Source organism: Anopheles ziemanni, chromosome 2 (genome assembly GCF_943734765.1).
Source record: "Anopheles ziemanni chromosome 2, idAnoZiCoDA_A2_x.2, whole genome shotgun sequence".
Taxonomy (NCBI): domain Eukaryota; kingdom Metazoa; phylum Arthropoda; class Insecta; order Diptera; family Culicidae; genus Anopheles; species Anopheles ziemanni.
Genome location: NC_080705.1, coordinates 67,545,700 through 67,562,258, shown reverse-complemented (window position 1 = coordinate 67,562,258; position 16,559 = coordinate 67,545,700). Strand labels below are relative to the sequence as shown.

At 42.3% G+C, this 16,559-nt stretch overlaps 1 protein-coding gene across 1 annotated transcript; it reads left to right on the top strand.

The window, feature by feature from the left end:
* The first annotated feature begins 5,382 nt into the window (after positions 1 to 5,382).
* On the top strand, positions 5,383 to 6,313 carry LOC131294165 (uncharacterized). The gene is made up of 4 exons (XM_058322210.1): positions 5,383 to 5,425; positions 5,503 to 5,734; positions 5,811 to 6,098; positions 6,163 to 6,313. The coding sequence occupies exons 1-4, from the start codon at positions 5,383 to 5,385 to the stop codon at positions 6,311 to 6,313; spliced, it is 714 nt and encodes a 237-aa protein (XP_058178193.1).
* The last annotated feature ends 10,246 nt before the right edge of the window (positions 6,314 to 16,559 follow it).

Genomic DNA, 16,559 nt, shown 5'->3' with positions numbered 1-16,559 from the left:
AAGCACGGCGTGCAAAAGATGATGAAAAAAGTACAACGGGAAAAGGTGGTGTTCCTCCTTTGCTTCCACGCAGCTCAATGCGCGCGAGACTTATTTGGCCCGACACCGGCACTTGCTGATCGGTGGGAAACCGTTTATATACCTCAGGAATTTTCCTCATAACTCTCCACACCTTGCCGAATGGGACGAGGAGGTTTGCGGGGGCGCTGCTGATAGAAGGAATTTTTATAAGCACGTTAAATCTTCATTACTCAGGCTGAACTGGTGCACGGACGATCGTTTATGTGTAGAATAAACCAACAACGGGATGTTTGATACATTTTGAAGGGTCTAGAAATGTGGTTGAGTTTCTTGAATTTTATTTATTTTGAAATTCTCAATTTGTGGATAATAAAGTACGCATCTTAAAAGATCGAAATTCAATGCCAAAGAAAACCTTTTCTGTTACCATTTGAGTGCTGTTATCCAAGAAAATATTCCTATAAACAAAATATATCCCTTTTTATTTATTTCTTAAAAACCAATCCCCGTGCTCCCCGAAACCTTTCTAAACCGCCCAATTAATGCCGACCGGCGTTTGAAAAATGGAATTCTGTTTCCTCGGAAAAGTAGTACAATTTATCACGGACAGTGATCTTCATTCACGGTAGGATGAAATGGAAAGTGAATCTTTCGGTGGTTCCAGAAACGAAGAAGCCCAGATCAGGAGTTGAAAAATGTGAAAACACAGCATGGTTGCGGCTAGGCAAACACATTGACGAACGAGAGAAAAGTGGGCCCAACTATCAGAAAAAGGCTGGAAAAACAGGGCAAGTTTGTTGTGGCGCGAACGAGAGGTGCTCAAAAAGAAAGAAAGTCGTGGTCGTTGAAATTATGTTTCACAAAATGCAGAACAAAACGGCAAAAAATAGAACATCTTAAATGAAAACAAACCACACGCACCGAATCTTACGTCAGCCGCCCCTGTCCATGATCGCGCCGCGTTTGTATGCGTTCCTCCGGCGTTCCGATCCGGGGTTTTGGAGTGTGTGTTGCGAGTTTTTTGGCTGCAAAAACACGCCAGCATCGTGCGGCTCGACCCGCTCCTCTGGCACGCGTTCGGCCTGGTAGCTCTTCCGTTATGTTGCTAAAATTAGAACCACACGCGAACCAACGATCTTGAATATTATGATCGCATATGCTTCGGAATTTCCACCGGCTCCGAGACATGGGAGTCGAAGGTGCGGGCGACCGACTCCAGGCGTCGCAGGTTCATTCTATGCCCAAACCGGAGCGGTCCCGAGGGCAATGGGGCGGAATGGGCGGGTGTGACGAGTCGGTAAGGCGCGAGCGGAAATAGCTGAATGACTACATCCGGGCACGATGTCGCTAGGGGCTGGAATTTCAGTTTTTAGCGCAAAAACGACGACAGCACTATTCGGCCATTTTTTAAAGATAAAATGTAGTCAAGTAAGATCTGCAGATCAGCAAGATCAAAGGTAAACATGTAAATATATATACTTTCGAATAAACTCATTCTCAAACTTTGAGGTATTGGAATTGCGTAAACCTATTTATTATTTTGAGGCGTAGCTTGTTCCAGAAAAATTACCATAGTATATTCCTCAAAAATAAAAAGAACTGATCTTTGAAAGGTTTTAATTCTACAAATTTAACACGTTGACTGCCACGTCACCCAAAAGTGGTGACAGCAGCAATTAGTTCTTAAAAGTTCTTAGGGAAGCTTAGTCTTTGCTTGACCTTCGAAAACCGTCGATTTAATGTTATAAACAAGTTTAATTCTTTATAAAAGATTGCGCTAAGAAAGTGTGCTAAAAACGCTTAGCAGTCAACTTGTTAAATATGAAAATTAATCTTAGGAAATCATCTATGTCATATTTAATTTATGCTTTTCTGATTGACAAGTGGTCCTAACGTTTAAATTATTTAAGCTGTACTCATATCCTTCAAACCAATCTCGCTAATGAAGCTGTAAGTATCATATTATACACACAAAACAATTACTCTTCCTATAATGTACCATGACATTTCTTAATCATGAAGACAGCACTTGCGAAATAAGATCCCCTGCTGCGGTTCATCCTTCTTCAAATTATTCCTTTGACATGCTGCAAAGTGGCAAGCGGTATCTACAATGTAGCACGAAATTGTTCCCACGTGCGATAGTAGATCGCTTCCCTTCGTTACCATTAGCGACCAGACACGACTTCTTCGGAAGGTGTGAGCACCGTGGCACCAAACCTTCTGGTCTTATCCTCCGAATGCAATCCACCCGAAAAGATGGGCAAGGCGCTGAAAACACTTGCAATGCTCTCGAGATCCTAGTGATTAGGATGACGATCGGATCCGATCCGAAATGACCGGCGGCCTGTGCCGGGACGGTGGCCACCGACGTTAAATTATATACCCCGTCAGCAACCGCTGCCAGAAACGCTCCGACTCTGTCAAATTGCACTAAATCTTCGTCGTTGGGTCCACAATCGGTCGGCATGGGTTGCGCGGGATGGCGCCCTGCAGTGGAAGGATAATAAATAAACACATGTTAATTAGCGTACTTATCTTGCGCGTGTGTGTGTGTATGTGTCCCCACGGTCCCAAGCTGCCCGGCGATCTTGACTGCACATGACAGCCGCGTTGATGTTGGCGATAAATCAAGACCGTGTCCAACACCACGTCCCCACGTCTCCTCCATCTGCAATGGTCGCATTTTATCACCGGCAATCTTCGCCCGTTGGTCCTCGAGGGCCCTTTGCCGACCGATCTAAGACAATGATCTTCAGCCCTACTGCTTGCTGGTTGCGACTCAGAATGCTCTTTAGTTTGTTTTTTTCTTTCACCTCGACGCGTGCCTTGGTGACAATTAAGACTGTCAATTAAAATTGCTCGCTTCAGGTCAGATTACGCGCGGGGTTTACTGAATGAATTTCGTACGCTGAAGTCGAAGTCGACGAGTTGGTTAATTTAGTCACCTCATCGATGTCCCGCAGTCGTCTTCGGCTTGTGGATGTTTATCACCATCGACCACTTGCTTCTTTATCGTGCTGCGTGGCGTCTTCGGTGGTATTTTCGCTCCTGTTGGTTAAACGTAAAGCGACCGACAGTGTCAATAAAACTGTAGTAAACACGGTACGACTGCAATTTTTTGTCGACGGCATCATTTCCGTTAACAACGATTTATTGTTATTGATGTAAAAGCAACCATCGGAGTGACAATTCAAATCACTATTAAATAAGATTAATTTGTCGATCGTTGATTATATTCATCAATGATACCGTTTATATTTCAAAGCATTAGGTATAAGTAACAGTTTGTTTTCAATTACGTAAATAGTGGCAATTAAATAAGGTTGACAATTGATCAAAGTGGATAAGAACTATTTAAAAATATATATTTTATAGTAAAACAGCGTAAATAATAATGCACAGCATAATGCTAAACATATCACAGGTCAAGTGTAAATTGATACATCTGTAAAAACAGTGAAAAAACAACCAACTGCTAAACTTCTTCATGCTCAATAAAAACGTAACCGCTCTTCAATTGATCCGACCATTCGAGGAACAGTAACAGAAAGTCAGCATTCAATCAAAACAATTACTGTATAAAATAAATCCACCATCGACCAATTGTACATATGCCTTTGTATAAATTGTTTTCAGGTCAGGGGGAGTATTTCAGATGCAGCAGTATTTCATAGTATCCCTGATGATACAACTAACTTGAGCGCGTTGCTTAATCTCTCGATCAAATGAAAAATTGTCATTCCTGAGAAAACCATCTCACAGGTAGTTATGCACCATTTTCGTTGCCTAATTTGTCGCTCGTTTGGATCGTGGTTCGATGCAGCGGTTCGGACTTGGGAATTCATAACCCGGCACCCTGCTCCATTTCCACTGCCGTTTATTCCACCATCTCTGCGTTTCTTAGAGGAATGCCTCCCAAAACCTCCCCGCTCAGGCCAGTTCATGGCGAACAGACAGGGCTGCGAGATCGCAACGCGATGTTCGCACCCGGAGTTGATTTTTGTGTATTTTTAGCGAAGTCCGCTAAGCGAACCGGACGCCAAGGAAGCCGTTTCGATTTGCTCCAATTTCGGACCGAGCATCACCGGCCCAGCTAGGATGGGTTTTCCTCCAGTGCGGGAAAACGAGTGGAAAAAAAGAAACCCCACGGTAGAAGTGAAAGTGAATCCCGAAGGAATTACCTAACTGCTCCTAGGGACGGGAACATAAAGCAAAATAACCCGCCAGCCTAACCAACCGCGAATGGGCAAAACGAAAATTTGGCGGCGGAAGTCTTCGGCCCATCTCGGGATGCGCTCGTTTCGCTCACTTGCACACCGCACCGGTTTGAGATCATTCGGGAGCCGTACGTGGGATGACGGAAACGTGGATGGACGCGCAAGGAGGTTATTTCATGGTTTATTTGAATTATGAGGTCGCCATTGCGCCGGCGCACTGCTTGCGGCGCGACTTTCTAAAGTAATGTTTATCCACCCTGGTTTTCCGCAATGCAGGAAACCCCCGGACGCTGTCGGTTCTATTCTCTCGTTATTTTAAAAATCCAAACGGTGTCGATGTTTTGCTGGTTGCTTGTACTCGCATCGGAAGGTGATTGTCATATGCCTTCCCTGTTAATTGCTTTTCATTTATGCCAAAATGAATATATATTTAACGGATACGACAATGTATTGCATGTTTTTCTAGATTATAATATAATATTCTCTACATCGTTGCCATTCAGATAGGTGTCTTAATGGGAGTCTTCGTCCAATCTTTATAATACAATCAATTGCTTGGGTATATTCACCATAACTGATATATTTGTAGCCTATATTTTATCAATTTGGTAATTTAAAAAAATGCGACTCTAACAGATTCAAACACAACATTCAAACTCGAAAACGAACAAACATTTAACGAAAAAAGAGCTTAGCCTAATTAGGCAAAATCAAATGAAAATAGGAGAAGATATGTTTGTTTTATAATACAATTTTTCAAATGAACACCTGAGATTAGGTATAAAGTAATTCAAATCAACATTTTTCCTTGATGTTCCTAGAATAAAATTCACGCTTTTAGAATAAGACGAAATTCCTTATTTGTCACTTGTTATTTAAGAATTCAGAATAAAACCCACTGCTACAGATTTTCAACTATTCGATTATCCCCTAACAATGTAGACACGGTTCTTGAACACACGATGTCAGCTCGTTGTGATCGGCAATCGTTCAATTGGTCAATTTATCGAACTAATTGGTCGCAACCGAAGCGAGTGCAGAGAGTGCAACTTGCATGTGCATTAGATTGCTTCAGCGTTGCAGTATCGATCGTTGCTTCATCGCGAAATCGAGTGAAAGTGTCTGCGGTTCTTTCCCTATCATGTATCGAGCGATAGTTTTGGCATTCCTAGTGTCAACGATTTGTAAGAGCTTTTTGTGAACATTTGTGGAATCATTATTTTCAAAATCTTTGTTATTCACCGCCACACCGTCCTTGCAGCGCCGGCCAAAGGAGCAACGACATTCCAGCAATACGTCGAGCTTATGTTTCAGTTTGATGACGTTTTCGAGCTGCTTTGCCTGGAGAAGACGAACGACACGGGCGAAGCGGAACGAATGGTGGCGGCCAACGTGGCTCTGCAGAACTGCGTTAACCGCCATCACGATCCACAAAACTTTACCAACGGCCTCGACGGGCTGACGGAGGAAAATCGGAAAGAGTTTATTAACTAGTAGGTCACATTTTTTGCATCATCTTTATGAGGCTAGCAAACTCTTTTATTTCACTCGTTCCTTTTATAATCCCAGCAACTGTGAGCAGTTTGAGGAAATCAAAAAGTGCTACGTTCCGTTTGCTCGTCAGCTGGAACGTTGCTTCGAACCCCAAGACATCAATATGGCCAAGACGCTAATCCTTCTCGAGCAAGAGTTTGCGTTCATATGCGAAGCCGATGGGGCTAACGTTGTGCCCTTGGGTCAGTCCAACTATTCATATTGCGCCGGAAATCTGCAAGAGCTGCTGCAAAACTGTTCCACGACCGATTGGAACCAGTTGCGTCACAAAACAATTGCAACACTGACAGAGAACGATTGTAGGTGAGTCTGGGAAAACATGACTGGACCAGAAGCAGTGCACTACACTTATCGGTTTTCTCTAAAGTTTATTTCACAGCCTAGCAATTTGCTTTCAGCAAAACATCAACAAATGTGGTGCACCGTTGTTCGCCAAGCTCTTTGATATACGATACAGAGCGATCGTCCGGCAAACAATGTGCAGAAAGAATGAAGGAAATGCAAGACAAAATCATTAAATTACATGGCTTATATGTTTAACGGTTCTTGAAATAAAATACTCTTAGGTCCCAGGTCAAAATAAAGTAATGAAAAATAAAATTTCCATGGGAGGTATTAGATCGAAGCATTATATTGAAAAACAGAAATGCAAACAGTTCAAAATAAACGAAACGCCTACGGTATGTTGTTCTTTGTTTGATCCCATGCCGAGAGCAAAGTGCTACGATAAGTTAAAACCAACAGCAAACTACAGCCGCTGGAGAACATCGAGTACTTTCCCTTCCCGGACCAAGAGCAACGTGCTTGGTGCTTATCCCCGCGCCAACAACGGAGCGATTGAGTTAAAAATAATTCAAGGTTCACCGCTTTGATGATGCTCCGTACCATCAGTCGAGGTCCCCCGGAATTTTTGTCGCGTTAATTTCATATCGATTGTATACCAAACGATGGAATCGGTTGCAGTGTAACAAAGCAAAATGTGTGGTTAGCAACGCAAGCGCCTCGATTGTGACGGTTTGCCATGGAATGGCTCATTGCGCATACGCTTCGTTTGGAGGATCAAATTTTGGTGCCGGATGTTCCACAGGTTGATCTTCTGTCAATATGATTGTTGATGTTGTACGCAGCATGAGCTACAACCGTTTTGCTGTGTTTAAACAAGAAAGAAAGAAGTAAAACTATGGTTTACCAAACCATGTTACAAAACCAAACACAAACCAGGCTTCTCAGTTTAAATAACATAACCTACAATATATATCAAAAGACTATTTTGTTGTTCATGGAATAAACGTACATCAATTAAGAAATTTTTAATACCAGTGGGCGAGAAGTTCATTTGTTTTCTTTATCAAAAGATAAATCTCATTTGTTTAACGTATTTCGAATATCGAAAAATATAATTGTTTCTTGAAATATTTCACATCGTCCTGTGAAATGTGTCACGATGCTGCTAGCGACACCTAGCTTAGGCTAGAATGCCAATTTAGGTTGAAAACAGTTGGTCTTCTGTTTTAATACTTTATTTTCTTTAAAAAAATACAATATGTTAATAAACTAAGTATTATCCATCCTTTTCTTTAAAGCGATAATATTGTTTGCTGAGTTCTTCATTTTTCAAGGATGTTACGTAATTTTTTAACCGACACGCTCTTCACAAACAGACATCGGTCAAACTGAAGCACCCAGATTAATCAACCATTGTTATCAGCAATTACAAATAAAATGTTCTCGAAAAACATCTTCCTATCACATTGTCTCTCATTTCTACACCTTTCACTTTTTAAGTCATCACCACACGGATCATCACAGTGCTCTTGAAAGTAAGGATTCAGACCACGGCCTGATATTGCATGTAAACAAAAATAAACCGCATCACAACACCGATAGGTAAACTACCTATTTACAACAATTGTTGCTATACTTTGCTCCTGAAAACACAACGATTTTGGTTATCAACTCCAGGTTTAAATATGTCAATAACCTCTAGCACAGTGCAACGTGAAAGGTTCTACTGATTCACTCTGATGCAAATATACCATGCCATTCACTTGTTTTACTCAAAACGCATTATTTTGCAAATGCAATTGTGCTCTCGTTTTTTTTTGTTGGAATTGACGAAAAATATATGGTGAGGTCTATCAATTCCATTCGCCAGCATCCACCCCATCCACGCAAATAACTATCAAAATTGTAAATGATTTGTGTACGCTGACGTCTTTCGCTCGGAAGCTGAAGTGTCTATCTCCGGTGACCAATGTTAGCCCTCTTCTTATCAGCATCAGTTCGAGAAATAAGTATAAAAAAGCGCCAAGAATGTTCAATGCAAAAGAATCCAGCGAAATCATAGCGAGCACATGGAGAGTGTACATTTGGCCCGAAAAAACTTGCTAATCAGTCTCGACTCATACTGATCGGGTCTCCCAGTTGGGTGTCTCCTTTTCCGTGGTCAACATCGTGGCACTGTCCCGCTGTGGCAGACCTGTGTACTCTACGACAATGCGTTCGTTTGCCGTACTTGTGCTGACAGTTTGTAGCCTGCTTTCGCACTGGGACTTTCTTCTGGCCATGGACAACCATCAGGCCTGGCAAGAGACAAAATGGACGACTATGAACCTGCTCGGTTCCCTTCCGGCAGAGCGGTTTGTGATCCTGGTTGGAACGAGCATAGCTGAAGGTAAGTGTTTGCTCGAATAAAGATCTTCAGAGACGTTGTTTAAATTCATTCTTATGCGCTTGTTCTAGGGTTTCAGAGCGCCTCACTCAACTAAGCAGACTAAAAGTTGTCGATTCTTGCAAATTAGAAAAAAAAATAATACATGTTTTTAACACCAAATATCATGCCACGTGTCAGTCAATGTCAGTGATGGTACCAAAATTTGACGAAACGGATTAAATCGGAGAGTTTCAACATCAACACAGAAACAGTGTACTCTAAAGTTTTGTTAAAGTACATTTGCAACAAGCTTCACGGCTACAAAAGTAGAAGTGAGATGGCTTCTTCAAAGACTGATTTATTTACAAACAAATAAAATGGAACCAACTGTACAAATATAAAAGACAATTAGTTTTTTTTTGTGATCTTAGTGGTGCATGCCATACACTAAGTAATATCTGCACTATTAGTTGAGATTAGACTAGTAAAGGCACTCAAGGATAATGCCACTAATACCGTGAAAAACAACGATGACTTCTGCTCGACCTAAACGACGATGTTGGTTCCAATTGTTTCGTGTGCCAACACAATGCATCATCATCATCATCATCGTCAGCCAGTTCCAGACGACAACAAGAGCGATCAACCGCCATGTGAAGGGAGCAAGGAAATAAAAATCCATTCCCGGTGTCCACAACACACAAATCCCTCCTCGTCTCAGCACAATGCCGTGCACGGCCGTGGCTGGAACTCCACTTCGTAAGGGTTATTACTTCACGAGTGGCCACTTAGCTATTTAATTTTGTTTCCATTTATTCAATTCGCAATTCGCGACGCAACCTTCCCGGACGGGATTGAGTTAGATTTTGCTCCGCTTTCCAACTAGCCGAGATCGAGAAGATTTTTCCCTGACGTTGTCTCCCGCCGGGGCCAAGTGCCGCTACTCATCCCCGACCCCCTGCAGAAAAAAACTCGGCTGGTCCTGCTGTAAGGATTAACGGGAGACCAGCTCGCTTTAAGGGCCACCCTGCGGAGATCCTCCTTTTGCATCGCAGTGGATCGGCGGCTTCACTAGGTCGTTATTATTATGATTTTTATAACTATTACGATGATTTGTTTGTGTACGAGTCGCATTTGTTTGGCGGATTTTTCCACCACTTCACCGAAACGGCTGAAACGGGGTAGACAACAGTGACTGATGATGGAAATTGGAAGACTGTGAAAGAAATAAAACACAGCAGCGGAGAGCCACTTTTACTGGATTATGACGATCTTTTCGAGCGAGTTTCTTTTGTCCTAACGGTTTAGACAGATGGCAAATGCTTTAGTGTCTCGTTTTCGTACGGCAACAATTGGCTCACTTGAAAAATAGTTGATTCTCACCTAAAACTTACAAATAAATAACCCCTTATCGAAAAAATATTAAAATCTTGTGCAATAAAAATATACAGTAGAACATCTAAATGAATACGATAAATATGTTATCAAAATAAAAAGTTTGTAAAATATGACTTCACATTCAACTCCATTCGACTGTGTTCAACTTTAACTAATTAACCAAACTATATTCCAGAACAAAACTAGTTCGAATATTGTGACAACACGATATTGAACACCCAACCTCATTAGAAACTGTTAGAATGGATGCCAAATCGGCAAAATTCTCGTCTAATAGGCAATTAAACGTTTTGAACAAATAAACCCGTTTAACCCCTTTTTGTCAAAAACTGTCACAGCACCAAACTTCAAATTAAACGCCCAAGAAACCAATACCATCGATTTCACGTGTAGAATGTAGTCAAAATCTGGAAAAATCCCACCTAATTACCGAAACCTTCGACGCCCTTTCAATGCGACCCACTTTCGCGTTGTGTTTGTGTCGCCTTATGTCGGAACCCAAAAGACGGTAATTATATTTTCCCACTCTTTCGACCCAAAACATACTGCATTCAACATCATCATCATCATCATCATCATTCTGGCCCGGAGGCTATGTTTAGTTTCTAATGCAATGTTTACCCACATTTCTCGTATTAGCACTTCAGCAACCGAAGGCAGAAGCGTGTGGTGGATAAGCCAGCCAAGAGGACTAGCAGGCAAACGGAAGGATCTGCAAAGGATTGAGCGTCATTCGGAGAGTCCTTTTCTTCATCCCCAAAAATCCCTCCGAAGACGAGACCTCCTGCCGGGTGGCCGGGTTTCGAGAGCGAGAGATTGTTCGGCAGGCCCGCCAGTTAGCTCGACGTTGGTGTGTGGAAGAAAACTTACCTTGGCCCGCCTCCCGTCGATGCCCTCGAACCGAACAGGGGCCGCGGGTTCCGTTTCAATCTAAACCGAGTTTAATTGTAACAAAATCGACGTAGAGAAGTGTTTCTGAAACGAGCTCAAGAAGTGCGAAACCATTTGTGAGCTGCGGGGCATTTAATCGGTTGGTAAAATACATCGTACTCTCTTAGGGCTTTTATTAAAATTTAATATTAAAAATGATCCCTGGTGTGAGCGGTTCTATTGATACATACAACACACGAACAGATGGAAATATTTGTGGTGGAAAAGTAACGGGACAAAATTAATCCACATCTAGAAAAATAGAATGTGCAAAGAGAAGCTCATTGCTTTAATATTGAATGTAAAAATATTTCATGTTTTCTCACTTATAAGCATTACTATAAATGTAAGACATGCCAAAGTATTTCTTTAAAAGTATATCACAAACAAATTTAAAAAGTGAATCAATTTTTCATCGCCCATTTCAAGCGGTTTTTAATCTTCAACAAATTTTCCTTTCAACACTCCCGAACAAGAAGGAAATCACGTCCCAAGTATAGCTCCTCAAGGGCTAAAGAAATGCGGCACAGTAAAGATTAAACACAACAGACAAACAAACCAGCTCAAACAACAATCATCACCCAAGAGCACCTAAAGGACGGCACAAAAGAAACCGAGCACAAATCCGACCCCGAAGAGCCGGAAAATATTGTCAACCAAATGTCAGCGGGAGGGCGCCTCGTCGAGTCCGTATCCTGCCGAAAACGCACGGTCAAGCCGCGTTGATTACGCTTGATTAATTTCCACCCCGAAACCGTCCGGATTAATAAACCGGTGGTTCGCATTTCCGCCTTGTCGGTGCAAGCGTTGTTCCAGTCGAGCGATAAACGGAACACTCTGAATGGGCGGTGTTCGATTGGAATGATCGCTTCCGTTTTTCTTGGCCGTAGTTTTCTTCGGTGTCTTATTTTCCTGAGGTGTGTCTCAAGACGGCATAGGCAATGGAAGATTAATATGTGTTCGATTTAAACTGAATTTAATGATGCCACGCTGTTTCTTTCCTGGATTACTGGATTTTGATTAGCTTGGCGGAAAAAGCTGAAAGGCATTGCTATCTTCGCCCTTTCCTCTACTTTCCACTTCCTCTACAGCATCTGAATCCTTGCTAAAGCACGTGAAGGTTGCCTCTCTTTTGCTAAGAAATAGGCAAATTGCACTGCAACGCCTCCCGCCTTTTGCTCTCAACAGTATCAATTTCGCAACGTGCAATTGAGCGTAGCCGGAAACTGTTACGCCTGAACCGAGTTCCATTTGGAAAACAGACCCCGGCTGAGTCGCAATGATCAGTTGGCGACATTTTCCTTTAGGGTTTTAGAAGGCGTAGATGGGCGTTTTACAAGCGAAAAATGATCGAATCGCCGAAACCGATAATTGGCTGAGGTTGCAAGCTGATACTTTTTGCACTCGATCTCGACTCCCAGCAAACAGCCTGGCTTATGGAAAAGGACATTCGTCAAACGGGAACGGGCGGCACGGATACATTTCATAAAGTACCGATCTGATCGGAAGTTTAGCAAACGTTTCTACAGCTGCTTGTTTTCCTTATTTCACCTCGGACTGGACAACATGGGAGAAGGGAAAAGGCCCCGGGATCGGTCGATCGATTTTTCCCCGCAAGAAATCCGATGCTAATTCAAACATATCGTAAATCATACCGACAATTCCATCTAGGAACCACAAATCACATCAACACGCCGCCAGCAACACTCGAGGAGAGATAGAAACCACACAGCCGGCGACAAATACATACCAACACACACACTCAGCCACACGACCAGTGAGGTGAATAATGAAATTAATATTCCTCGCACGACTGATAAGCGACGAAATGTTGATGAAGCCAGCGTTGGGGGTGGCTCCAATTCTCCTCGCCGGCGCACAAACTCAGCCCTGCAGGTGTGACGGTTCGCAGGATAAATTACAATAAATATCCATATTAATAAAAAGCAAATTAAACCACCCACCGTGGGGCGGCAGTGGGTGGCCAGCATGAGAGGCGGATGGGACCGAGCCCGAAACGGAAAAAGGGTTGCCCTCGATGGCGATTATGATGGAGTGCTTATCGTCCGCACCGGACTGATAATGATCTCTTTGTCGGTGCAGTTGTTTTCAATTGGCAACAAACGGTGTGGACCATGTGAAGTGCTTTTCGAGGAAATGATTAAATGATAGCTGGTTAACGCGAAGCCAGCAGGGGCCAACGGTTGACCTGCACTTATGATTTTCTGACTCACGCGTGATACGTTCAGGATGCGTAGGGTTAATTTATCTGCTTATACCATGTACTTATGTCATGGATCGCTAGCAGTTTTGGTACAATTGTACATTGTTTTCTCTCAATTCTGATGCAATCTGTTTTTCAGGTGATACATTTACTTTTTGTACATCTTCCGTTTTTAAAGAGTTTTGAAGCTACTTTTACAACATTTCTGTTACCATATCTTGGCTTATATTATTTTTTGTACGTTGAGTTATGTTTGGTTTATGTTATGAGTTTAATAACATGTTTGTGATCATTTGTATCAATTTAAATTACTTTCTTTTATTACTTAATGTGTTAATATATATTTTATCAATGTTGTTCTATACTTAAAACAATGCACTTACACAGCACTTACACGATTGATTTTTTTAACACACTCACTTTTTAACATATTTTCGAAGATTTACCACAACTTTAATCTGATGCGGTTGGGTGTGATCCCTCGTAAGATATGTTCAATACTCATACGGCGAGGCGAGGTGTTGCAGACACTTTTCCTAAGTGGGTTATGGGTGTTGATTGCATAATGATCATCAAAAGATACAGATTTTGTCTTCTTATACACATTCGTGGAACATTGTTTCACCTGAGCTTGATACCGAGTACAGCAGTAGTCCTGCAGCCCGTGGCTTTGTCGCCAGCTTTGTAAACAAGATGAGCTGACATTGGTAGCGATGTTTCACACTGTATCTAACTTAATCGAAGCTTTCTCACGTTTCATATTTATTAAATAGCCTTTTTTGTGTGGCATTAAAAAATCAATCCAATGGAAAAAGACAACCTACAAGTGAAATTGAAAATAACTCACGAGGGATTTCAAATTGCGCTGGCCCTACATCTAGTATCAACTTCTCCGAAATAAACAAGTCTTTTGGGCTCATATCGTGGGAAAGTTATCGATCTATCGATGAACATTTGTAAACTCAATTTTATCCGTGGTTCGATTAGATGGTCTACAAATCTGGTGTAAAACACAACAGTTCACTGGCATCTTAACGGGTACTGACAAAATTACTCCATGTTCTGATTCAAACCTGATCGTTCTACTTCGACGCTCCATGCATACGATTCACGGTACGACCAGTTGTTTGTTGAGTCTGTGGGACTACTTGGATTTCTCCTTGGATTGGCCTTGATTACAAGGTACACATTAAAAAACCAGTTGTTTAGACACGCCACGCAGAAGCACCGTTGAGATGGTTTAAAAGGAACACGTGTCGAGACGTAGTTATAGAAGTATTGTCATTCTCGCCAGTGCTGATTGTGTTTCGAAAGACCAGTTCTTTAGAGCACCGGGAAGCATACAGTAAGATAAATAAATTAGTGTTCTGTAAGTCTGGATCGTCTACGTTGTCTTTTGAAAGCGAGCTCATTTTTGATCATTTGATCTCGTTCGTCGATTTCTTTCACAGCATGTTTTCTCTTTGGAGGCCTTACTCCTGATCCAGACTCCTATGCTCTGAATGCTACTGGGCTTACGAATGTCGGATGCAACCCACCTCCAATCACTGGAGGATTGGCTTGCAATGGGAAAAGTCCCGAAGTAGTACAGCTTCTCCTAGCAGACCGAGCTGCCATCTTGCGACTTTATAATGGCTACCGCAATATATTTTCCGCGGGAATCTTCGGAAATGATCCGGCCAATAGGATGTTCAAGCTGCAGTGGGACCCGAATTTAGCCAAACAGGCCGGTCACAATGCACGTTCTTGCGTCATCGTGAGAGATGCTTGTCAAAATACTGCACGTTATTCAAACGTTGGGCAGCTGGTAGCAAGTTACCATGGCACGACATCTGACATAGCAGGATATTCGACTGCAGGGAAAATTGGTGCTGTAATTGTCAATGGACTCAATTTCTCCCCCCTTTTCGATGGGAGTGCATCATTGAGCAGTTACTCGGCATCGTAAGTATTTTGAATTTGAAGACACAGTTATGTTCGTATGAAAACTCATGACCTTTATTCTTTTTATGTTCAGTACCAACACGGAAAACGAGGCAAATGTTGTGAACGATCGTTCAAAAAAGGTGGAATGTGCTCTAATTCAATGGACCGAGGGATACGAACTATACTTCTATCTGGTGTGCAACTTCTCAGCCAACGTCATCGAAGGCCAACCAATTTTCACAACTGCAGAAACCGGAGGCATGGGATGTGCAACCACAGACACAACATATCCAGCGCTTTGCCTAACCTAAAATTGTCAGGTGTCTACACGTGAACGACTAGAAAAAACATTCTTTATGTTTAAACTTGTCTGCCTTGTAATATTCTTTCAATTAAACCCTCCGAATATATATTAGGACATAAATTGTAATAACTTTATCAAAACAAGGCTTTCCATATCATTCATAATAATCATCATTCTAGAATAAACGGCAAGTATTAGGAACAAGAGATAAATATACTAGAGAAACTATGAGCATCATTTAATCTTTTAGATTGAAAACCTCTGAAACAACTGAAAACCCTGTCTTTGTAGAAAACACCCCAATTGCGTCCCTAAAAAGAAACACTCAACAACCAGCAAGTGTATAACACCTTCACACACCAACGTTTGGGGAGATTATTTGCAACCGTGAGAAAGAGCTAGAACGGTACTCGAGCCCATTAGCGGCTAATTATCCTTTCAAAGAGCGGCAAACACGCTTTGCAGTGCACTCTTTCCGACTAGAAGTGTACTGCTAAGAAAACATTTTGGTCCCTTCGGATGCTTTGAGGTTTGACGATACTTCAATCTCATCGCACGCACGACCAAGTGTAATAACATTACCGACACGCAAAAAAAAGGAAAGCCGATTCCAGTTTTGTTTTTCCCTTCGGTACACAAGCGCACAAGGAGCCCCAAAAGGATCATCGTTGGTACTTGACGGGATAAAATAACACGTCGAGCACAAAGTAACACACAAAGGTGGCGGCATCCGATCGCCTGGCCATGATCCCCGGCTATGAAAAACCGCACACAGCACCTCATATTCTTTATCAGTGCTTTTCTTTTCCACTCTCCTACTTTTGTCACCTAAAAAGGTGCCGAGAATCACACCATTCCCGAGCCGATACTTACCGGGGACAATCGGTACAAGTACTTTGAATTTCATCTATTATCCCGTCGAAAATTAGCCACCTCCTCCAGCAGGGCGATTGTTTGCGTATTTGGTTCTTAAAAACCCACTGCAAGGATACGGTTAAAAACTCGTCGCATCGAAACCAGGAAAGAATAACACTTCCCAGCATCCTAGACCATGCCGATGCGACCATGGCATGCCCTGATCTCAGGTACACGAAATCCATACCCCCTCTACTCACTCACGTCCCCTTTTTGGTTTGGCCGCAAACAAAACCTGCCGGCCCCGGGATTAGATGAGCTGGTCCACTGCAAATGGTCCGTCAGATTGTGGGAGAGAAATGCATGCAGTTTGCACCGAGCCATGAAATGATCGTACAGCGTTCGAGTGCAGTTTTTGTGCTTATTTATTTTACGCCCTTCCTTTCTCCATATCACTAGTACGGTTTTTACTTC

Bases quoted from the DNA above. Each gene is read 5' to 3' on its own strand.
- LOC131294165 (XM_058322210.1), top strand. From the start codon at position 5,383: ATGTATCGAGCGATAGTTTTGGCATTCCTAGTGTCAACGATTT. The intron at 5,426-5,502 runs GTAAGAGCTTTT...CCGTCCTTGCAG, and splicing joins ATTCCTAGTGTCAACGATTT to CGCCGGCCAAAGGAGCAACG. The intron at 6,099-6,162 runs GTGAGTCTGGGA...TTTTCTCTAAAG, and splicing joins CTGACAGAGAACGATTGTAG to TTTATTTCACAGCCTAGCAA.